Source organism: Elaeis guineensis, chromosome 2, assembly GCF_000442705.2.
Source record: "Elaeis guineensis isolate ETL-2024a chromosome 2, EG11, whole genome shotgun sequence".
Classification (NCBI taxonomy): Eukaryota; Viridiplantae; Streptophyta; class Magnoliopsida; order Arecales; family Arecaceae; genus Elaeis; species Elaeis guineensis.
Window position 1 is genome coordinate 123,789,654 of NC_025994.2, and position 23,236 is coordinate 123,812,889.

A 23,236-nucleotide genomic window follows, 5' to 3' on the forward strand; every position below is an offset into this window, starting at 1 on the left:
TTTACCCCTCTCTCTCTCTCTCTCTCTCTCTCTTTCAAAGCCTATGCGAGATGGACAATTTGATGATGATGTGCATGGCAGCGGTCATGGTGGTGATCATTCTGATATTTTGTAAAAGTTGGAAGAAGAAGATGATGAGGGGAAGAAGAAGAAACCAACTCCCTCGAGGGAGCCTCGGTTGGCCTCTTATTGGAGAGACACTGGAATTCATGTCATGCGCATACTCACCTTGTCCTGAGAGGTTCATGGACAAGCGGCGGACCATGTGAGTGCATAACATCGCTTACCATCTCTTGCTCTTGTGATCTAAAAGAAGATGACCTTTGTTTTCAGAATCCAATTCTATGATCATTGGTTGTTGTTACTAAAAAAACTTTTTTTGGTACAGGTTACATAGAAAACTTGCAACAATATCATATGCTAATTCCAACCACTTTTTGTAGACTAACTTGTCTAGCATAAACTTGCCTTATAGAACAAAAGAAAAAAAAAAAAAATCAAATTAGAGAACTGTTTGTAGATCATCATTTAATTCTAAGTTTGAGTATTTTGTTTAAATGTTTAGGTATGGGAAAGTATTCAAGTCACACATCTTTGGTAGTCCTACCATTGTGTCAACAGAGGCTGAGGTCAATAGGTTTATTCTGCAGAGCGATGCAAGTATATTTGTGCCATCCTATCCAAAATCCCTTACTGAATTGATGGGAAAGTCCTCCATTCTGTCGATCAATGGTAGCCTGCAAAGGAGAGTTCATGGGCTTATCGGTGCCTTCCTCAAATCCCCAAGCCTTAAGGCTCAAATCACCCTCGACATGCAAAACTACTTGAAGGCATCAATGGCTTGCTGGAAGGATGATCAGCTCATCTACATCCAAGATGAAACGAAACAGGTTAGTCCATCAAAATATTCTTCTTCTTTTCCTCTCTTTCTGTCACTTGCTCTTAATTTCTAGGCACATGCAGAAACCCTCATGCACCTAATGAATCATGCGCTGGCTTAGAGAGTTCTGAAAGCTATGTGACTGAAAGAAATTTTTAAGCCACAAACATTAGAAATAATACTGTCTCTGACAGCAAATATTTATGTTCATAGCTAGCACTATTCTCCTTGGAAAACTCCCATGCCGATGAATTTTTCACAAGCCTTGTGACCTTTTCACCACTTCTGAATTTTCATCAATTATTCAGAAATTGTCCACAGGACCACAGCATGTTCGTGGATTATCAAGTAAATTAATATGTTATTATTATTATTATTTTAAACAGTTGTTGCTATTTTTGTTGTATCCGTCTCTCTCAAACTTGCTACTTTCAAGCGCATTTATTTTATGGTAGGTAATATGTGACTATGGTTATGGTAGAGCACGTTCTCAATATTTTTATAGTTGGGTAATCTTTAAGGCAACTCCACATTTCAGGAATAAAATTTAATGGTCACAAACTGAACCTTGTTGAGCCTCCTTATTAGTTTCAACACTAAATTGTGTAGTTTTATCACTCTAAAAATATATTCTAAGATCATAAACACTCTTTAATGGATATGGAGGTTTACAGAAAGTAAAGTTTACGAGTCCATGTCTATTATACATGGTAGAGAAGTATTAGATTAAAGTTTCATGTGGACATTCTCATCAGATGGTGTTCGATGTACTGGTGAAAGAGTTGATAGGTCTTCAGCCAGGGGATGAGATGCAGTTTCTAAAGCAACAGTTCCAGGAATTTATTGCTGGTCTGATTTCCTTACCTGTGAAGTTACCTGGGACCAGACTCTACAGATCACTGCAGGCAAGTCCTTTCTGTATAAAAACTAAGCCACTCTTCCTGGCCAGGCTAACTGGAAGAATGTTTTAATTTAGGCCAAGAAGAGAATGGTAATGCTTGTCCAAAATATCATCCAAGAAAAGAGAAGGAACAAAGGTTGCAACCCGAGAAATGTCATCGATGTGTTGCTCAATGATGCTACCAATCAACTAACCAATGATCTCATATCAGACAATATTATTGATCTGATGATCCCAGGCGAGGACTCTGTGCCCATGCTCATGACGCTTGCAATAAAATACCTCAGCGACTGCCCTCTTGCTCTCCAACAGTTGGAGGTAAACTACGTTCTAGCCACTTCTTTTTTTTTTCCCACTCATAGCAAGAAGACTTCAGTTAAGATTAGAATAAAGATTTGTCAAAAGTTAAAGGATTTAGAGTATAGATTGTGACATGAGGTTCACATTCTTCAGTTCAGTGCATGAAGAAGTCGTTCTATATATATTATTATATGAGACTAATTTATATACAGCGAGCGTTGTGACTTAGTTTGCGATGAAACAGGAAGAAAACATGCAACTAAAGAGACGAAAATCTCTACTCGGGGAAGATTTGTGCTGGACTGACTACATGTCCTTAGCCTTCACGCAAAACGTAAGTTTACATATACCGTTGCATCAAAAGAAAGCATATGGTGACCATTACTGAGAACTTAACAAGATACACTAAACATGCAGGTTATAATGGAGACATTGCGAATGGGAAACATCATCTTGGGCGTCATGCGCAAGGCCATGAAAGATGTGGTGATAAATGGATACTTCATACCAAAGGGATGGTGCGTCTTTGCCTACTTTAGATCGGTTCACTTAGACAGGAACCACTATGATGACCCTTATAGCTTCAACCCATGGAGGTGGAAGGTAAGATTTATTTGTAGGTTTCTTCCTGATGATCTATCAACCCTTATTTTGTATCACGCAAAGAAAAGGTGCATCTGCTTTTGCTCCATCGATCTCATGTATCGCTCATTGGAGCACCATATCTCTTCTTTGGAACTTGCCACAGGATAAGGACATAGCAGCTTGTAGCTTTACTCCCTTTGGAGGTGGACAGAGGCTTTGCCCCGGGCTTGATCTGGCCAGGCTTAAAGCTTCCATCTTCCTCCACCACATGGTTACCGGTTTCACGTAAGTATACCCCCAAACTCATGCTTGATGCGCTCATTTTTAAGCACCATAAAGATAAATACCTATGCATTCTGATCCATACTGAAAAATAAATGCAATGTGGGGCGCATGCATGCGTGCATCGTGTCACATACTCACAGGTACAAGTTCATGAAATGTCCACATATTACCCATGACTTTGTTTTTCAAGGCAAAAAAAAAAAAAAAAAAACTTATGGCTTGATTATATAATACTTGTGGATTGCAAATTAACCATGCCATATCTGATATGGGTCATGATGGGGTGTTATTGAACTTGAACTTTGCTGTTGCCTCTATTAATAGATTTTGTTTCTTTCTTCTTTTTCTTTTTTTTTTGACATGCCAACTAACTATGTTACAGTTGTTGGCATAGACTTTATTTTCCTCAAAAAGAGGATAAATATTAAATTAGTTTTAGTTTTTCTCACTTTTCCAGCCTAGATGTTTTCTGAACTTTTGACAGTTGAGTTATTTCTTTTTCCAATTTCCGAATATGTACCTCTCTACTTTGCTGAATTATTCCTCAATGCTAAATTCCCACAGATGGGTCGCTGAGGAGGACCACGTAGTCAACTTTCCTACAGTAAGGATGAAGAACAAGATGCCCATTAAAGTAGCAAGGAAGAAATCCTCCACCGGCCAAGGTGAGAGATCCGGTTGTAACACTATGTGAGAGAGGAAGACAAGGATCCATATCCAACACTAAAAAGTCAAAGGTTGTAAGTTTCTACGCACATAAAGGTCACCATCCCGAGAAGATGAGCAAGAAAATATGGGTACTGTGGGAGTCACAACCTATACAAATCAAATCCCGCGTGTGAAACACTTAAACCTATAGATGCATCCACAGCCTTAACCAACAAAGTAATTGAGTAGTAGTCAAATGATCCTGATCTTTGACCAAGAAATTAAGGAAGCCAGCAGCTTTTAGACTTCATGTCCTCAAAGGGTTGGGGCTCTAGGAGGATGCAGACCCTAGAGGACAAAGTCTGATAGGCCAACCCTAGCTAGGGAACTGCATTCACTTCATGGCAGATAGAAGTGACATGAATGTCTATGGAAATAACTAAGCTTCCTTTTTCCACCTTTCTTTTTCTATTCTATACATATGTCATCAGTACTGTAATCTGAGTGTAATCAGTGTGATCACTAAAATGTGACTTTCTAGATGTAACAGCTGAAATGCAAGGAGAAGAAAATCCTCAGCATTTTATCTATTGCCTTACAAGTTACGAGCAGCAACAACAGTCCATTTTATATTGAGTATAGCATTCCTTCTGGGACAATCATTAGTACCTCAGTGTCTCTGTGTCTATGTATAGTGTGTTTATTTCAAATAGAACATCCTTAGTTGGCATTCTGAGCATGAACAAGACATGATATTAATTAGAACAATTTATGCAAAACGTCCTTGCATTGCATCACAATTCAATTATAATAACCGTAGATTGTCGAAATTTAGCTTGAACCAAGAAGGGTTCTAGGAGCAAATTTAAGTGCATATAGAATCAATGCACATGAAAGTAGGAAGCAAGAGCAACTAGATGCATCTAAACTGTTTTTGTTTCTCTCTCTCTCTTTTGGCACGGGGTTATACTAATATATAGTCATGTATATAAATCTAAGGTACTTGACAATGGTGCAATGAGATAAATATAGAATAAAAAAATTCAGGGAAAAAAACTACAGAAGACCCATTTCAAATCACCTAAGAAAGATTTAGCATAAAGGAAAAGAAAATGAATAATTGATTGAGAAGGATATTAAATTATCATGAAGCAAGCAAGCACACATGCAAGAATGAGATTTCAAAGCAATATCAGACCCTAGTTCTAGGACAAGAATCGACTGCATAATTGCTCTTGTAATAAAGCATTCTAAAGAACAACTAAGCAGCTTTATCACTTAGACCGGACTCAAATCCTTTTCTGGATGTCTTTTTAATTTTCCAAGTCATTAATCGAATGAGCGAGTCTGTGCAAGTCCTTATCATTCTTGTTGCACAATCCTAGCTAGAAGCCATGACCAATGGCTTGTGTTGATCCAAATGCATATTTATACCATAGGCATACTGTCATATATACCAATGTAATGCGGGTCAAGACGTCAATCATTTGACCGTAAGGTATTCTATTTTTGGGAGATTGTGGGCCCTACCAATCATAATTTCATGCATCAAAATAATAAAAAGCATCCAAAAGAGAGATGCAGACTAAACACCTAACGTGTGCACCCAATCTATGTCACCCCAGTTCGAGAAGGGTCCTCTCAGAGGACTCAGAACCAAGACTCGACATTTTAGGTATGGGAACCATCAATACTACGGTCGAGACGCGGAAGTGGGGGGGGGTGGGTGGGTGGCATCACCACTGTGGATTGAGTCACATAAATCCTGTTCGAAGGTCATGGAACAACTGTAGTATCTGATATTTTCCAGGCACCCAGTCAGAATTCACGGGCACTTCCGGATCCCAAAGCCACGCGTGGTCGTTGTAGACCCCATATAGGCTCTTAAGAAGTCACGGTCAGCTTCTGTTCTGTGGGAGAAGACCTTAGCCATAGCTTTTTTTTCTTTTTTTTTTTTTAGGTAAGAAGAAGGAAAAAAAAAAAAAAAAAGGAGTGAGGGGTTGGGGTGGCAACCAACGTTAAGGACCCTCACTCCGTCAATCCTCATTTAATTGGCTTTAGTCGTGGCTCGAACCCAGAATAAGGTAATTGGAGGTTAGCGGTCCATTTCAACTGGGCTACCCCTTGAGAGGTAGATCTTAGCCATAGCTTTGAGGATGGTATTTTTCGCTGGCAGGAAGTTGGACGCACTTGAGGGTGCCAGCTTAATTGAGATGGCAAGACGTGGGATCAATCTCACTTACACCCTAATATAGACGGGACTACCTTATATGTTATCTTCTTATTCTTATTCTTCCTCTTTCTTAAAAAAAAAAAAAAAAAAAAGAAAAAAGAAAAAAGAAACACTTGCATAGCTGCATCAATATAGCTGATTCTAAATAGTGATTGCTACGTGAAAAAAATCATTAAAAAAAAAAAGACATGCATACATAGATACCTATACATATGTATGACATGTATATTTGGGCGCCAACACATATCACATGTTCCATGCTTTCTAATATATATGCACCATATAAATACAAAACTAGACGATTTTCATTATGCTAAAGTATTTAAATTAAAAATTCATCTTTTTTTTTTTGATTATGATTTCTATTGTTCTGCTCAAATATATATTGGTTGAAAATCATTTTTGCTTTCATTTGATGTATGGACTAGATAAGACATGATTCTTGATTTGTAAGAATTTTTAGTGGTATGTATATGTTAGAACAATATTTAAAAATCATATGTGTTGAAGAAGACGGGTGAGAGTTTTGGTTATAAAAATTGTAAATGATTTACAAAAAAATTAGAAATAAAAAAAAATTAAATTTGAAAGTATGTTGGACACTGACTTAAGGTATATTTTCATCTCTCATGCAGGAATATCCAGAAAAACTACCTCAAGATACGACTGGGATTCTCCGCCTACGAGCACGATTATGAAGGAGGTTGATGAAGACCCTTTTAGTGCCCAAGAAAAGAAGAAGAAATATTGTAATAGATGAGAGAAAATCATTGAAAAAGAAGATTAGAAGAGAAGACTTTTGGATAGCTTTCTTGGGTTCCAAAAGGGTTTTTTTTTTTTTTTTATAGCCAACCAATATGATCATTTATGATCGTTGGAATTTTTATTGGCCCATTAAGATCTTTAATAGGAAGTCCAATGATCAAAATCTTTAATTTAGAATCCAACGGTCAAAAAATAAAAATAAAATTAAATACACATGATCGTTGGTAAGTAGGAGCCCAACAGTCAGAAATTAAAATCATGATAATAAAGAGATTAAAATATTTAAAAGATAAACTTTAAAAATAAGATTAAATAAAATTTTGAGTTTTTCTTCAAAAATCTCCCACAAAACTCAAATTTTTTTAAAAAATTATAAAATAAAATAATATAAATTTATGAGTGCTTATACTAAGTAATGGGTAAGATGACTTAACCTTATATGGTGTGAATAGTTTCCATCTGAAGGAAACGGAGTGAATCAGATCTTGAATTATGTTTCTTTGATCTAGACTTCAACTACTATACAAAGTACAGAGTTTCTTTATCGCTAGTCTATGCATTAGTAGCCTTGCACATGTATCTTGATTTTCATGAGAGTTACTAGAGATAGCCCAAATCTTATATATGCGGTCATGTACGGATACACTCATATAGATGAGCCCCTCGAAGTACATATGTAGTGTCACATTTCGTGAAAAATACCATTTCGGATCTCATTCAGAGCTACAGCTCTTCCTAACCACTACATAGGAGCACTAGTCGCCATAGGGATGGGATAGAGTCTATGACTCTTATATCAAATAAACCAATGTGCTCTCTGACCAACCAATTAGCTTGTTGTTACCATATTGATCCTCCTTCAAGGGATCTCCTATCACAGAGGTTGGGTTTCTATTATTGGAAGGTCCATTATAAGCAAAATCCCATCTCTTTTGATGACTCTATGACCTTAGTTCTATTCAAGTCTTTATCAGGTAGACTGATATAAAAGGGTCTCACCACTCCCATAATTTTTTAATTATACCAAAATTTATCTCATGACTATGTTCTATAATTGTTCAACCATGTCATTAGAATAAAGAAAATAAGTAGAACATAAAAATTGTCAAAGTTACATATCACAATTTTAACGACACCATGAAATGTGCAGGCAAGCATATGCATGTGAACAAAAAACCATGATTTTTCTATGGTACATAAATAGCATATCTCGGACAGCCTAATGCATGCCAAAAAAATCATTTTCATGACTTTTTATTTCTTATCATATTTGAGTATGTCTTGAAAAATTTTATTTATTTATTGTAGATCTAAAATAGGAAAGGGCTTGTTTTTGAGTAAAGTTGTCCTTGTTTTTCACAAAATTATACACCAACCAGGAATAAAACAGAAGATGGCCATAAAAATCAAGGACCAGATAAAATAATTCAGTTAACAGGATTTAAACATAAAACAGCAATCAATCAGGGGTCAGCCTCAATAACCTCTAAACTGTCGGTTTATATGTTCTTATAAGCACACACAGAATGGTTTGGTGTTATAAAACATATTCAGTTACATAACAGATCTGCTAGGCAAGCAAGAACTCAATCCAAGTTAAAAGAAAACAGCCAACCTTTCCTGTCGCAGGATGAAGTTCAATAATGCAAACTAAATGAAAACTTTTAATAAAATTAATCACTATAGAAAAGAAAGAATGGTGAAGCCCATCATACAAGTACTGCTAGCTTCATACCTACTAGTAAAAGTGCACATGCAGATGCACATAAATTGGAAATATAAACCAAAGGCCATAATTGACAAGAAGTTAATAATGAAAATTATTTACATGAATATATTGGGTAAGACAATGATGTTAGAACGTTTTGAGATTAAAAATTTGACATATATTATTACATTTTTATTTCAGTCAAAAAACAGCCAAAAACAAAAACTGTAAGTTTATACCACATATATATTATCACACTCTCATACAAATCTTTGTTGATTAATGCTATAAACACCAGTGTCCAAGGCTCAGATGCTTTTTAATATGCAAAATATACTTAAACAGAATGGTAACAAAATGCAAATCAAACTTAATATATATAGGTGCCAACTAGTGGAATTGAAAAAATCATTGAGCTGGAGTGCCCAGCAACCTGTGTTCAAATCCTGCTTCACCGGGTGGCTTGGTGGTGCACAAATTCCTCCCCTCTTCTCATCAACCTTAATAACAGTACTGATATAATGACAATGATGATTTAATCCATATATTCTATAAGTAGTTTGAAGGTATAAGCTACAATTGAAAAAAAAAACAAGGGCAAAACCAACAACGTAATATGTAAGTCTGAAAAATGATGTCAATACAAAACCTTCCTCATACTAATAGAGAAAAACAAAATTAGAGAACTTATTTTTAAAACGATCTCGGCAAATCTGGAGTCTTGTGTTAGTGGTTGAATAAAAACAATTTGGAAATCAGATGTCATGTTGAATAAAGTCCAAAAAACTCTCCTCTATAAAATAATAGATCATGCCTTGATATTAACTACAGGATTCTTAATTTCAGAACAGATCACTACTGGTACACTCATTCTGGGTGCAAGCATAGTGCTGCTACCGGCAGAAATGCTTTTTGAATCATTTTGAATAGAAAGAAAACAATTCAAGATGATTAAATATGAATTTAAATTGGGAAAGTCAGGCACAAGTTTGTAGTGTTGCAAATCATTTTGCACTGGTGTATATCGTGCATTAGTATTGGGATGCCATCAATGATGTAGAGGCACACACTCTCATACATTGCTGTCTACCTACCATCAGAGTACATATAGATATGCTATGATAAGTATCAACAAATTTTTTTTCTCTGTTGATAGCAAAGTAATTGATAGTGATAAATTCATGCCTCAAGCCTTTTAAGCAGAGATCATAAATCAACACTTATAATCTGTTGGCAGAAAGCGCAAGAGCTAAATCTTGCTTACATGACACTGATGTGAGCTGTGCTAAACAGAGTTTAAACGAAGCATTTAATAAAGCACTTAGCATGTATATCAGCAGTTCAACAACTTTGCTAAAGTAGGACATGGAATAACGAGTTTAGAAAAAGAAGAATACGCCTTAGATTGTTGGAACAATATTTAAAAATCAGATATGATTTAAGAAGACTAATGAGAGTTTTGATTGTAAAAATGGTAAATGACTTACAAAAAAAAAAAAAAAAAAAAAAATCAAATTCGAAAGCGTGTTGGACACTATCTTAAAATATATTTTCGTCCCTCATGCAGGAATATCCGAAAAAATCACTCCAAGATACGATCGGGATCTTCTGTCTGCGAGTATGATCATGGAGGAGGTTGATGAAGATTTTTTTAGCATCCAGAAAAAGAAGAAGAAATATTGTAATAGAGGAGAAAAAATCATTGGAAAAAGAAGATAAGAAGAGAAGATTTTTGGATAGCTTTCTTAGGTTCCAAAGAGATCTTTTTTATAGCCAACCAATATGGCCGTTAAGACCATTTATAACCGTTGGGGTTTTTATGGATCCATTACGATCTTTAATAAAAAATTCAATGGTCAAAATCTTTAATATAGAAATCAACGGTCAAAAAATAAAAATAAAATTAAATATATATGGCCGTTGGTAATTAGGAGTCCAACGGTCAGAAATTAAAATCATGATAATAAAAAAATTAAAATATTTAAAAAGTAAAATAAAAAAATAAGATTAAATAAAATTTTGAGTTGGTCTCTAACAATATACATATTCAAGTTTTACATAACTCTCGGATATCATGATCATTATTGTGGATCTTTGATTTGGATGTATTTTTAGGGGAGAAGATTTCTTTTAATCTCAGGAACAGCAAAGCCCATGTTCTATATATATATATATATATATATATATATATATATATATATATATATCATTAATTTGGACGCATCTTTAGAGGAGTGGACTTCCTTTCTTCTCAAGTGGTGCTAAGTTCATACCATATATGTATATACATATATATATATGGCCACATTTATCATCACAATATCTGAATGAGATATTGGCCTCAAAGATACAATCCCCCCTCCACACTTGAAGTGTTGATTTAACAAATGTGTAGTATTTTTGTTTTCATAGTTTTGTTTCATGTGGTTGTTGATTGCATGGGTTCTCTAATTAAAATTTCAAAATCTTTCTTGGTCCTCTTGGCTTCCTTCTCTTGTTCCTTTAGCTTTACCTGATAGGCTAGGGTATGTGCAGTGAAAGAAGATTATTCTGCTGCACTAGGAGTGACCTAGCAAGTAAATGAAAATAGAACCGTGCTAAACTTATTCATGAGCAGAGACAAAATGGCATTTCGGGCGAAAGACACAACCCGGTCCCACTGAACACCGTAGTGCGCACCGCTCCTTCGTTCCCATTAACCATGCACACGCAGGTCCAAAGTAGCTTCAGAATAAATGCCGAAATCTTCGCAAAAAGATAAAGAGGAAACGCCGAGTCGTAGTTCATGGAGAAAAGAACTAGTACAGCAGCAAAGGGTGAAGACAGTGGTGGCATCAGATATAGTTCCTTAGCTAATTGATAGCAATTAGATCAGTTAAAGCAAACCTTCGATTTCTTGCTTGCTTTTGAAGACTAATAGTAGGAAATGCAATGTTAGCATCAACATCTAACAGAGATCTATCAGACAGCAACCTTACAACCACCTGCGGATCGTCCTTCACTGGTACCCTCGCATGGAGCTCAAGTTGGTGGCCCTAAATAGTCTCGATTCATTGTCTTTTTCTCACCCTATACATGTCCGTGAGCCTTCTAGCTGGACGATTTAGCTGTGATCCCATCCGGAGTTAGTTGTCCTGGTGATGACCTGCCACGTTTAGACTCCTCTGGTATTGGAATAGCAAATGCTCAGAACGAGCCAGTGACAACTAATCCTAAGCCCTGTCAGTGAGCATCTACCTTTGTTTATGTACTTAGGATTTGGTTGGATGAATAGGTTGAAAATTGCATTAAATTCGTGGATTGGACTGATACAACCAATTAGATGACAGGATTACAAGTATCAAGAATAGTTTTAGAATGGACCAACTTGAATTCTATAGGAAGCAAAAAAAAAAAAAAAAAAAACAGCTAACCAAAACCCTTTTTGGGTTCTTAAGAGTAAGGACTAGTGCAGCCTGCAAACTTATGATTTTGCTTGTTGTACTAGCCCAATCTACAAATCAATAGAATTTTTGACTCAATCATCCAAACGTGTCCTAACTTGGATCAAAATTCTAGATCGGGTGCTCTTAGAACATTGCATAGTGTGGCACTGTTCAAAGCATCTGTGATGTGATACCAAGTACCGAATAAATGTGAAGAATAGAGAACAAAGGACAGTGAAATCTGAATTGCACAGAGGGAACAGTGCACATCATCCATAATACTGCCATTCAAAAGGTGAACGTGAAAATCATAGTACACAGACGAGTGAACTTGCATAAACATACTAAAAGACGAGGTTAAATTATGTGCTTAGCTGGGGACACTATATGCCATCACAGCTAATATCATGGAATGGAAGTATCCGGCGGCAGTAAAGAAGCTAGGAACTGTCTTTGTAATTCTAGTTTGAGTGCGGTTTTACCTGCCTCTCGGTGAGGTGGTGCATGGAAGGTTGGAACATTTTTTATTTCTTTGGCCGTACCTGGAATAATATATTGCAAAGTCGAGCGAGGACACTATGAAGCCCAAAAACATCTTCGTGGGTTACTCCATCCTGACAAATTCGTCTCTTATTTGTGGACATCATGAAACTGACATCTTGAACCATCAGTCGGCGTGCCTGGAAGGATGGATTTGATTCAAACCATGCTTATTTCCTTTATATCATCCTTTTATTAGGCAGAGTTACTAAATTTCAACTATGAGACAGCAAAGACAAAGCTTCCCACTCAAATGAGAATCTGGCCGCCTAAAAGCATCCCTGATCACATCAAGACCATAAACACTTCCAGGTCACTCTTTCTTTGTTATCCCATGCGATGACATTGCTTAAATCACCTTTCAAACAAATCCTGTAATGGGGAACAAGGTCTTGCTCTCTCAGGATTTCCAAGTACATCAACCTCTACTTCAGTTGAAGTACATATACCAGCAAATTCTACAACAGATTGCATGGTTATGATGCAAATGCTGCGAGAGCCAGAGCAACCTTCTGACCCATGAGGGTATACGTTACCCCAAAGACTGAAGATTGCACACTGCGTTCCGGGCCAACCTCAATACATGCCATATCAAAATGGAATATTTTTTGTCTCAACCAAATCTTCCGCGTATGGCACATTACGAACTAAACATTTAGGTGTTCCTCTTAATAGAATCAATCAAGAGATCAACTGGCATAATTTGGCCCCGAAAGCAACTCCAATTTTTCTCTTTCCAGATTTCTATCATCATCTCTGTAACGTTTAAGCTTCGCAATTCCTTGGGCCAGTTACCCAGATGTGCTTCACGTCAAAGACATCCACAAGATCCCAAGGGAGTACCCAGAGTAAAATCCATCAGACCAGGTAACATCACAAACAACTGAATCAGATAGTGAAATGAATGAGGTTGATATATAATTTGTCACGATTTCAATAATCTTACTAGTACACAAGAAGATGATTTTGATAGTTTCTTTTCCTTTTTCCCATAATTTGCGTCTCATGATCTCTAAATAGATAATCATCCAACAAGGAATTCATGCAAATTGAAGCTCAAGTGCTAAAAAATGCAACAGAAACAGGATAGTTACAAAGCATCTGAAGATCCAGAGCACACTAATAGAATCTTTAATAAGAAGTGATATAAATTTCCTTGAAAATGTCAGGAAGAGTAGCAAGCTCACACACTTCCTCCTATAAATATCTGATCAAACTTTTAAATGATGCTTCTGCTAGCTCACATATGAATTTACTAGAAGCATCTCACTACCTGAGTCTACACTTGAAAGATTTCAAAAGCAGAGACCATGTTTTGTTCCCTGTAGAAAACCTTCCAATTCACATGGATCCCCTCATATAGTAGTATAAAAATAGCTCCCACCAAATCCACATCTCTACTCACCCTTCTCTCCCATCCCCCTTACTAGAGAGCAGAAACCTTATAGTAAAACATGATCCCTTTGATGCCCAAACTTCTGCCCCCCCCTCTCTCTCTCATGCACATGTTTAGCATATGGTGTTCCTTTGATCCTTAATCTTCTTCTAGAAGAATTGAATTTTCTCTAGTTCAGTTACCACTTCTTCAGGCATTTTACGTAGAAAGTGATATTCAGGTTGGAGCTTAGAAAGCACAGACATGAGACTCCGGCCAAAAAGGGATCATCTCATTCCACCTCAAATTCCTTTCCAATATTTTAAGCACCAAGGTTGACATCGAAGTCAAAATGGGAAAACCTAGGCCCACATTTTTTTCTTTAAAAAAAAAAAGAAATAAAGGATTCGAAAAGAAAAGAAGAATCAAGGCCTTGAAAGATCTTGCCAGATAGACTACTCATTTTCTCTGTATCAATCCCTAACCTAACACTTTAAGAAATATCCAGCTCAAGTTCAAGACATCTTTGAAGTGATAGAATAATTCCCTACCTGTTTAGAGAAAACCCCCATCGTTGTGTATTTATAGACTACAGAATCAGTAAGCCATACAAATTTTGAAGTTCAGTCTAGTAACTAAAACCAGCAATGAGACATCCAGCATTCTCATGATAATCATCAAATATAGTAGTTCCAACTGTTTGTACAAGTTTGGCATGAATCTTTAAGCTGGCAACTAACATATGAACTTTTTCTAACTGTAACAATGTATATTCAAGCCATTTGTAAAAAAAATATAGGCCACTTACCAAGCAGCTATATTCTCATACACTTCAACAAAACCATTAGGCTTGGCTTACTTTTAAATGGTATTTGACCAATCCCAGAATATTATGGGTTATACACAAGCTCCAGCTTGACGAGTATAGAACTCCTCCAAAAGAATTAAATTTTAGATTGCAACAAGATTCAAGAAGAGCATGTGGTCCAGTTGTATGATTAAAAAATAACAAACCATAAAAGTCAGGTCACATGATCATAAATGCTATGATGTTTTCAATATTCTAGACAGTTTCTAGAATCACAGCAGTAAAATTAGCTTCCTATACAATGGTATGTAAGTACTTGCATCCTTGTGACTCATAAATCAGAAATAACCTATAACCACCAACGAATTCACAATATAGGAATTATGTATTTATTTACAGAGATCAGATGATCCCCACATGAAAGCAAGAAAGGTGATGATAGCTAACTGTCCATAACTGGAAATGTGGCATCTGACTTCTTGTTGTGTATATATACTTATGTGGAGAACAACAGACATATCCAAGGCTCTTCCCTAAGGTTTAGGACAAATCAGGTTCACCACAGAATGCATCAGGCTCAAATGACCTTGCAGAAGCATCGTTGTATACTCCAGCTACAGCTCGTTCCCCAGCATCTTCTGCTGGATTTCTTGGGTTTTCAATGTTGATGAAAAGAAAAACACAGGCCACTAAGGAAACTGCCAGACCTACTAATGTAAGCTTGACTCTGCTTAGCAAAGGCTTCACCTGAAGTGTGAGAAACATATAATATACCAAAATGGATTTGTTAAACAGATTAATAAAAAGTCTTCAAGACATTCCTTAAGATTTGCTGTTTAGAATACAGATAAACATTCTCAGATCACATGCCATGTTAACTAGATGGTTATAGCTCTGGTTCCCTAAGAGCTCATGTAATTGTAAGAAGTGATAGGGATCATTAGGACCTTCACTTATAGGTGAAACTAGATGCACCTGACATGCACTGTTCTGCCATCAATACTTACAAGCAACATATACAGATGTCATGTGTACTACAACAATCTTTGACATACTTAACCAGACATCAACCACACTCAGTTTTGTCAAAAGTCAAAGCAAATGGAAAACCAACCTGCTTCATAATTTGAGCCTACCTTTATCAAGAGAACTAAATAACCGAAGTGTATGTGAAGGATCTGATGTGCACTACATTTGTACTGACAAACATAACCAAGCAAAAATGCTTTCAAACTGGATTTTAATTGTGAATGAACTTACAGAAAATGAACCCAAAAGACGATCACGAGCTAAAACTTCCGGAGTCTTCACCCAAATCTGTTGAAAAAATAAATTAAATCACATTACTGCTTTATACATGTCTACATTCTATGTGACGTGTTTCTATGTATGTATATATGTAGCATTCATTGAGCAAGTTCTTTTGCATGACTATGATGCTCTTATTGGGGAAATAGCAGATGAGAAAGAAAACTATTTTTTTTCAAGAAAAAGAAAAAATAAAGCACAATTTGTGGGTTTATGTTGAATATATAAAGTTACTTAACTATTAACTAAATCCATTTAATATTAGTGAATCTTCGAAGGAAATAAGCATGTATAATATGGACCGACACCTACCAGTAGGATAGCACATAAGCGGTGCTTGATTGGAGCCCATGAGTGAACTACATATCAGACAATCCATTCTGACACATGCAATTCATGGCCAAGCGACTTAGGCAGTGCCAAATTAAAGCCTAGCGGCAACAGGAACTCCTTCATGATATTGGTTGGCGGCAAAGTAAACTAGCTGGCGAAGTTGAGAAAGAGCAAATGGACAAGAGCACAAGGTAATTTTGAAGTACTAGGTTAAATCCATTTGATTTATAATTCAGATAGCTAGGTCCCCAGATCTTTCAGACACTAAAACAGAAAGGATATGATTCAGGTGCACTTCAATAAACTTGGATCTCTCTCCTAGCACACAAGAAAGATATTTCAAAAACAAGGTCACATCAATTATATGATAGTTGGACCATGAAAGGTCCACCATGCTCCTCTTTAGATAATTTCACCCCTCCACACCAACCCCCCCCCCCCCCTCTCTTTTGTATTTATAAGTGAATCGATAACATTAACTTCTCCTACTTAAGAGTCTTGGACAGCACCTCCTTTTATGAACCCAATCCTACTAAAGGGAAATACTGATTTAACAAAATTCACTTCTGAATTACCCATGTTTTTATTCTCAAATTTAGATAACTTCTAGCTAGATATTCTATGTAGGGCATTGCACCCACTCCAGATATTGTCATTGTTCTTAAATATGTTTCATAGTACCACCTCACACCACTTTGATGAATTATCTTGCATATCAAACAATATTTTATAAAGATTAACATTAAGTAAATTGATAATTTGCAAATTAGTTTTATATCATTTATCAAATTCGTATATCATGTTTTTCTTACATACCACCATAAAGTAAGTAGGTTGGATGCTACCTCAAAGTGTTTTGGACCCCCTCAAGTACTTGACTCATAAGTGCTCATGCATCCAAATTATTTGAGAACATTAGCTTTACCGGCAAAAGCAGCACCTTAACCTACCAATTGACTCCAAGGCTCTCATGATTCCTGAATTTTTGAGCATTAGTTATACCAACACAGCACACTCTCTATTTATATTTCACAACCTAGGATGGGAGAGGCCGGGCCAAAATCAGGTGGGGATAGGATTCCAACCCAGGGCTCCAGTTCAACAGCAACATCCAGTGACTTTACCAATGAAGCCAGTTGATATGCTGTACCAAACAGCACCTTAACATAACCAGCTCCTGATTCAAGTCAATAAGATTCATAGAAATTGATAGCATCCGATGGCCTAAAGAAACCCCCTCCCCCGGTCCTCCCCCAAATGTCAGAGTTTATTTCTGGTATAATGATGAGATCATCAACACTGTCATTTTTCTTCACATACTCTGACATTCCTACGCTCCTCACTAGGACAATAATTTTATCTTCTCTCTACAAGGCAACCGAGCCAAGCACGTCAACTTTCTCATGTGTTGACTTGAAATTTAAAAATCTTGCACAGTACTATAGTGGAGTTTTCTTAATCAAAGCTGTCTTCCCTAGCAGACTCTGTCCCGATTAAATAAGGTTATATTGTTGCAGTCACAATGCATGATATTATAAGCATTATATCTTTGAAAAATATTCTGAAACATAGTGAGATACAATTGCTGCACAATCCCTGATTCTTAGATTCACCACACACAACATTTTCTTCATTTTCAAGAAATTACCCTAAAATCATAGATATTGTTACTGTGCAACTACTGCTTCATAGGTTCTCTATGAGCAGTTTGTTCTGAGCGAAATCGAACTTCCTGGCTCAAGTTTGAGCTTGAGGAATCCAATATCTTTCAAACAAACTCTAATTCAAATAAATCTTACCTGACCATCGTACCACCCCGTCTCCTCATCTGCAACACATCAAAAACCGAGATTTATTGGAAAAATTAATTGATAAGAAATTGGAAGTAGAAAACTAAAAAAAGGGAACATTTTTACATTCGACTGTGGCACTGAGCAATCGGTTGCCGACATAGGCCCAGCCGAGGTACATCCGGACCACGGCGAGCGTGACGGCGAGAAGGCCAGTGAACACGGAGCCAAGGGCGCAGCGGAGGCCGTCGACCTCGGGGTCGGTGACGGCTCGCGTGCCGAAGGCGGCCACGGGGAGGCCGACGAAAAGGGCGAAGGAGACGCCAGTGAGAGCGAGGCGGGAGCAGTAGTCCTGGAGGTCGGCAGCAGCCCAGGAAAAGGGGAAGGAGGTAGAGAGGGCCTGATACTCGTTCACCGGCTGCTGCTCCAGCGGCACGGGGCACTCCGTCTCCGGCGGGGTCCCGTTTCGGAAGGAAGACGCGGAGCAGGCGGAGATCGGAGAGAAACGAGATTGGGAACTACTCCTCTTTCTCCTTCTCCTAGGGTTAGGGTTAGGGTTTGGGGATGGAGAGGGGAATTTAGGGTTAGCGAGGGGGCAGAGGAAGACAGACGAGGCCAGCGACGACGCCATGAGGAAAGCTCGAGTAGCCGGATCCAACGGTTCTCTTCCCCTGGCCCTTCTTTGGGCCCTCTTTCATCCATTTTAGTAACGAACTCCGTTAACTCAGGGACCTGTTAACGATTAAACTGTAAGCCGGGATCCGTTAGTCCTTTGTCTTTTACGACTCGTTTGGCTCGTAAAAATAAAAAATAAAAAATAATAATAATTATATAATAATTTACGTTCAATTAATTTTTTTTAAATATATAAAATAAAATAAATTAATAAAAAAAATTTATTTGAGTCTAAAATTAAAAATAACTTTCTAATTAAATTCCACTTAAAAATAACTCTTCAATTGACATAAATAATCAAATTACCTCTACAGTTATAAACCAACACTAAAATAACACCGTGATATTAGAAAATAGTACTATCTTATTATAATATAATACTATCTTACTGTAAAATAATATATTTTTTATTATAATATAGTACTATCTTATTATAAAATAATACTGTCTTTTTATAATATAACACTATTATAAAACAGTACTGTTTTATTATAAAATAGTACTGCCGTATTATAAAACAATACTGTGATATTAGAAAATAGTACTGCCTTATTATAAATCAGTACTGCGATATGTATTATAAAATAATACTGTGATATTAGAAATTAGTACTGCGTTATTGTAAAATAATACTATCTTATTGTATAACCGTATGAGGGTATAAGAGTATAACGGTTATTTTAGCTAGAAATGGAGAGTTGCTTTTAATTTATATTCGAAATGGAGAGCTATTTTTAATTTAAACTCAAGTGGGGAGCTACTTTTAATTTGAAACATAAAATGAAGATTTTTGTCTAGTTTACCATATAAAATATTTATTATATTTTTAATAAATATAACATCATATCTTTTTATTTTTAAATTTTATATAAATATTAATATTATATTCATATTAATATAAAATATAATATTAATACGTTATAATATAACATTACATCATGATAATTTATTATGTTAACATAATACTAATATATATTAATATTTTATTATAATAAATTTAATAAAATAGATATTACATATAATATTATATTAATATAAATATTATATTAATAAAAATATTATATTAATATATATATATTAAAATATAATATATATTTTAATATTAATATTATAGTTATATAAATATTAAGATAATATTAATATAATATTATATCATTATCTAATATTTCATCGTAACTATCTATTAATATTTTATAAAATTTTAATCATAAATTTTAAAAAAATATTTTGAAAAAAAAAATCACCATTTTTCATTCCATAAAAAATGTCAAAACTCATCTTTCTCATAAATTTTTATTTTTCATAAAATATGAAAAAAAAAATTCAAAAAAAAAATATATTTTTTTAAAACTTTAATCACATAATTTTTTTTTTTAATTTTTTCAGAAACTAACTCTTTCTCCCTCCATTTTTGGTCAACTAAACGGGTCAGCAGATGCTTCGTGCAGAGACTGCAAACAAGTTGCAGTCTATACCTCTATACGTAATTTTAAATATGCTCAGGGATCTGCAGATATTCTTTCTTTTATTTTGCAAGTCACTCGTTTCGATTACCACCACAGCTCACTCGTCCTATGTAGGAGGGTCCCGTTTGGTAGATGGTGACTAGCCAGCCGGTGGCTCGGTGTTGAAATTGACACCTATAGTCCTGGATCCATCCTTGATTTGATAAGGCTAAAGAAATCGAGTAATAATTAAAATAAGGAATTTATAGTTCAATTGAGAATGGATTTCATCTTTTGCTTCTCTGAGTGTGACGCTTCAATTAGCGATAGGATGAAATGGGAACTAATTTTTTTTCCCCTCTAGTTAGTTCTCTTCACGACTAGTTTTTTCCCCCCATATGCTTCATAAAATAAGAATTTAATCATAATTAATGGTATAATGGGTGATCTATCAATAATCTAGTTATCAATGTTTCTAAAATCATGCCGGACTGGCCGATTCAATTGGTTTAATTGGGAATTGATCGTCCATCCGGTCCGATCTAAAATATTTCAAAAAATGATAAGCACTCAATCAAATCTGAAAGAATCAAATGAATCGATTAGGCTTGCTAGTCTGGTCAATAAGATAAGTAGTTTGGACCTTCCAACATGCCAGGGTTCTTCATTGGCGTCTGGACCATAAAAGAAGGCCCAAACTCGTGATTTCCCATCCAACACTTGGTACATGGCTTATTTGGCTTAATCTACGCCAAGCATTTATTGGAGAAGAACCACCGAGAAAGCAATACTCGACGACAAGATTGAAGAGAAGGTGCTGGGCAAAGACCGTTCCCACCCATCTAGGGTGTGGACCTACTGTTGCAAGAAGATGATAGCCTTGATAACTCGCTGCATGAAGCACTCAAAGATGGCTGACATGGCCCCCCTGAGGTGCCACCAAAGAAGGGGAGGGCAGTGGAGAAGTGATGGATGGAGAGGAGGGTAGTGTGGCCATGACAATCAAGGGAGCCTTTGGATAGGGTGGGGGCTGAGAGGGAGATAGGGTTGGGCTGGTGGTTGGGCCGGTGCAATAGAGGGTGAAGTAGGGGCTGGGGCCAAGGAGTGGGGACAGTAGTGGGTGGAGAGAGAAGAGGGGTTGATGGAACCGAAAGCGAAAATAGAAGAAGGGTAGAAGCAACAAGACACCTGTATTACAGTGAGTTCTTAGTTTGTCCATCTAGATCTAAGCAAAAAAATTAAAAACCTTGGATCAAGTATCTTAGCCACAGAGGCCTCATCAAGGCTTTTGTTGTTGCTTAAATCGATCGAGATCGGATGACGGACACCTGATCTTCGTGTAAAAATACTGGTGCTGGAGTGACCTGCAAAATAAGTTTCAAACCAGATGTTGTGGCTCCGACGAGGATCCTCCGACACTCAAATCAGACAAGCAAAGAACAAAAGAGCAGTAACGGGTTCTTTGAGAGAGATTGGACTTATCTGGTCTTTGGGACTCTGGTTGTTTATATAGAAGGATATTGGACAGCTGGGTTGTTAGTTGTAAGATCGTATGATCCTGAGGTTACCAGACCATTGAAATTGTCATAGTGGGTGAGATAATTTAGCCCTTAATCACTTCCGCGAGATTAGGAGAGACTGTTATGCCAAATCTTATCTATTTGGGATGGATAGCTATTTTACACGATGAAGGGATAAGTCGGCTGAGGCAGCTCATGCACAGGTTGGACTTTGCAGATGCCTCAACTCAGCAGGAAGATGGACTCCTTGATTCATACGGCAGCCAGCAGTCGTGTTGATGATCCGAGAGCCTAAAATTTTTTGTGATGTAGTGCCGATCCGATGTGCTCACGGTAACCACCGTAACACTACCCCCTACTCCCGAGTCTGAGAATCAGACGAAAGAAGTACTCCAAAAGTGTCTCAGATCCGATGCCATGCATTTCTGGCCTCACGCCTGTCTTCTATATTTAATATTCGTGACGTCAGCCTGATACGATCGACACGGATAGGTGTAATTTATGGGACCACTCAGACAATGGTCCCCTCGAGGTTTTCACTATTTTGCGGTGGTTTTTCATTTTCTTTCTCTTTTCAATTCGTGCTTTGAAGGCACGGGTATCCACAGGTCTTCTTTTGTGCTGGTTTCTCATCATGATTTCTTGAGGCAGGATGAATTTGCAATGCATGAAGAGACTTGAGCAGATTCTGGCTCGTAGAAGACAGGTTGTGGTTTCAATCGCAGAGATGAAATCCACGGTCAGAAAAGAAGAATATACTGCTCCCACCATTGAGCCCACATCCCTGCCATCGGAAGCCCTAGTGTAAGATTCTCCAGAAAAAATTTCGATCAACGGGGTATCTGATAAACACTTAATTTAAGTCATCTAAAACAGAAAATTATATTTAATTTATTTTATTTATTAAGAATTTGATGCTTCTTTTTATGTTTTACAGGAAAGGTGATCGCCGATACAAAGAGTCCGATTCGCAAATCAAAAAGATTCAAGTTTGAAGAAAATTGGACTTAAAACAAAATTTAAATAAAAGAAGGATGCATACGGTATTATAGAAAATGAAGATACTATGCAAGGAACTCAAAAAGGATATAGACATCATTTTAAAGAAACAAAAATTTTTTTTTATAATTTTCTAATCAAAAAGGCACGTGGCATCGGGCGCGCGGCAGCGGGCGTGCGGCATGGTGGGTTCGTGGGGACAGATGGACGTTCATGATAGCAGATGGATCTGAAAATTAAAGAAAAAAAGATAATACTTGGAAATACTTCAAGAGGAAGAATTTGTATTTTCTTTATCTGCTTGTGATCTTTCCATCTCATCCATTCATCTTTTAATCCTTAGTATTTTCTTTAGTCCTACATCTGAAAACCATGTAAAAATCCTCCCTCTTAACACCTATAAAAAGGCTCTTGTACTCCCATTTGAGGGGGAGCCCAGAAATTCTTCTAGAGCCTTGCATAGAGAAAGAGAAAGGGACTACTCCATGAGCAGCTAGGCTAGCAGTCTCGGGAGTAGAGAAGAAATTTTGTAACGACACAGAGTGGGTTTATTGTTCTAAACTTTCTTGTATTTCTTTATATGCAATAAAGATTATGCTTTTTATTTAAATCGTCATGAGTTCTTTATTTGCTCTCTTTCATATGCTTTTATTTATGCTTTCCTGTTAGATTAATATTAGAAATAACTTTTACTTTTCGGAGATGCACCGTGA

General features: G+C 36.6%; 2 protein-coding genes across 4 annotated transcripts; one reads left to right on the plus strand and one right to left on the minus strand.

Annotated features, from left to right (window-relative positions):
* LOC105059996 (cytochrome P450 90D2-like) lies at nucleotides 1-4,264 on the plus strand. Of its 2 annotated transcripts, none has more exons than XM_073253175.1 (8): nucleotides 1-265; nucleotides 566-890; nucleotides 1,636-1,785; nucleotides 1,857-2,099; nucleotides 2,326-2,415; nucleotides 2,499-2,684; nucleotides 2,830-2,951; nucleotides 3,516-4,263. In XM_073253175.1, the coding sequence occupies exons 1-8, from the start codon at nucleotides 51-53 to the stop codon at nucleotides 3,643-3,645; spliced, it is 1,461 nt and encodes a 486-aa protein (XP_073109276.1). In that variant the 5' UTR covers nucleotides 1-50; the 3' UTR covers nucleotides 3,646-4,263. The 2 variants fall into 2 exon arrangements, with proteins under 2 accessions (XP_073109276.1, XP_073109277.1); XM_073253176.1 differs by having other exon boundaries at nucleotides 133-265; nucleotides 651-890; nucleotides 3,516-4,264.
* A 4,304-nt stretch (nucleotides 4,265-8,568) lies between these two features.
* On the minus strand, nucleotides 8,569-18,568 carry LOC105059920 (uncharacterized protein ycf36). Of its 2 annotated transcripts, none has more exons than XM_073253177.1 (4): nucleotides 18,011-18,568; nucleotides 17,894-17,922; nucleotides 15,714-15,770; nucleotides 8,569-8,818 (listed from the first exon to the last, which is right to left on the minus strand). In XM_073253177.1, the coding sequence occupies exons 1-4, from the start codon at nucleotides 18,513-18,515 to the stop codon at nucleotides 8,807-8,809; spliced, it is 603 nt and encodes a 200-aa protein (XP_073109278.1). In that variant the 5' UTR covers nucleotides 18,516-18,568; the 3' UTR covers nucleotides 8,569-8,806. The 2 variants fall into 2 exon arrangements, with proteins under 2 accessions (XP_073109278.1, XP_010941775.1); XM_010943473.4 differs by lacking the exon at nucleotides 8,569-8,818 and adding an exon at nucleotides 14,678-15,200 and having other exon boundaries at nucleotides 18,011-18,566.
* Nucleotides 18,569-23,236: the final 4,668 nt, after the last annotated feature.

Coding starts and splice junctions, on each gene's coding strand:
- LOC105059996 (XM_073253175.1), top strand. CDS start 51: ATGGACAATTTGATGATGATGTGCATGGCAGCGGTCATGGTGGTGATC. Junction 2,416..2,498: donor CCTTAGCCTTCACGCAAAAC/GTAAGTTTACAT, acceptor CTAAACATGCAG/GTTATAATGGAGACATTGCG. Junction 2,952..3,515: donor CACATGGTTACCGGTTTCAC/GTAAGTATACCC, acceptor AAATTCCCACAG/ATGGGTCGCTGAGGAGGACC.
- LOC105059920 (XM_010943473.4), bottom strand. CDS start 18,515: ATGGCGTCGTCGCTGGCCTCGTCTGTCTTCCTCTGCCCCCTCGCTAAC. Junction 15,771..17,893: donor CGGGGTGGTACGATGGTCAG/GTAAGATTTATT, acceptor TTTTTTCAACAG/ATTTGGGTGAAGACTCCGGA. Junction 15,201..15,713: donor GTCTTTTGGGTTCATTTTCT/GTAAGTTCATTC, acceptor CTCACACTTCAG/GTGAAGCCTTTGCTAAGCAG.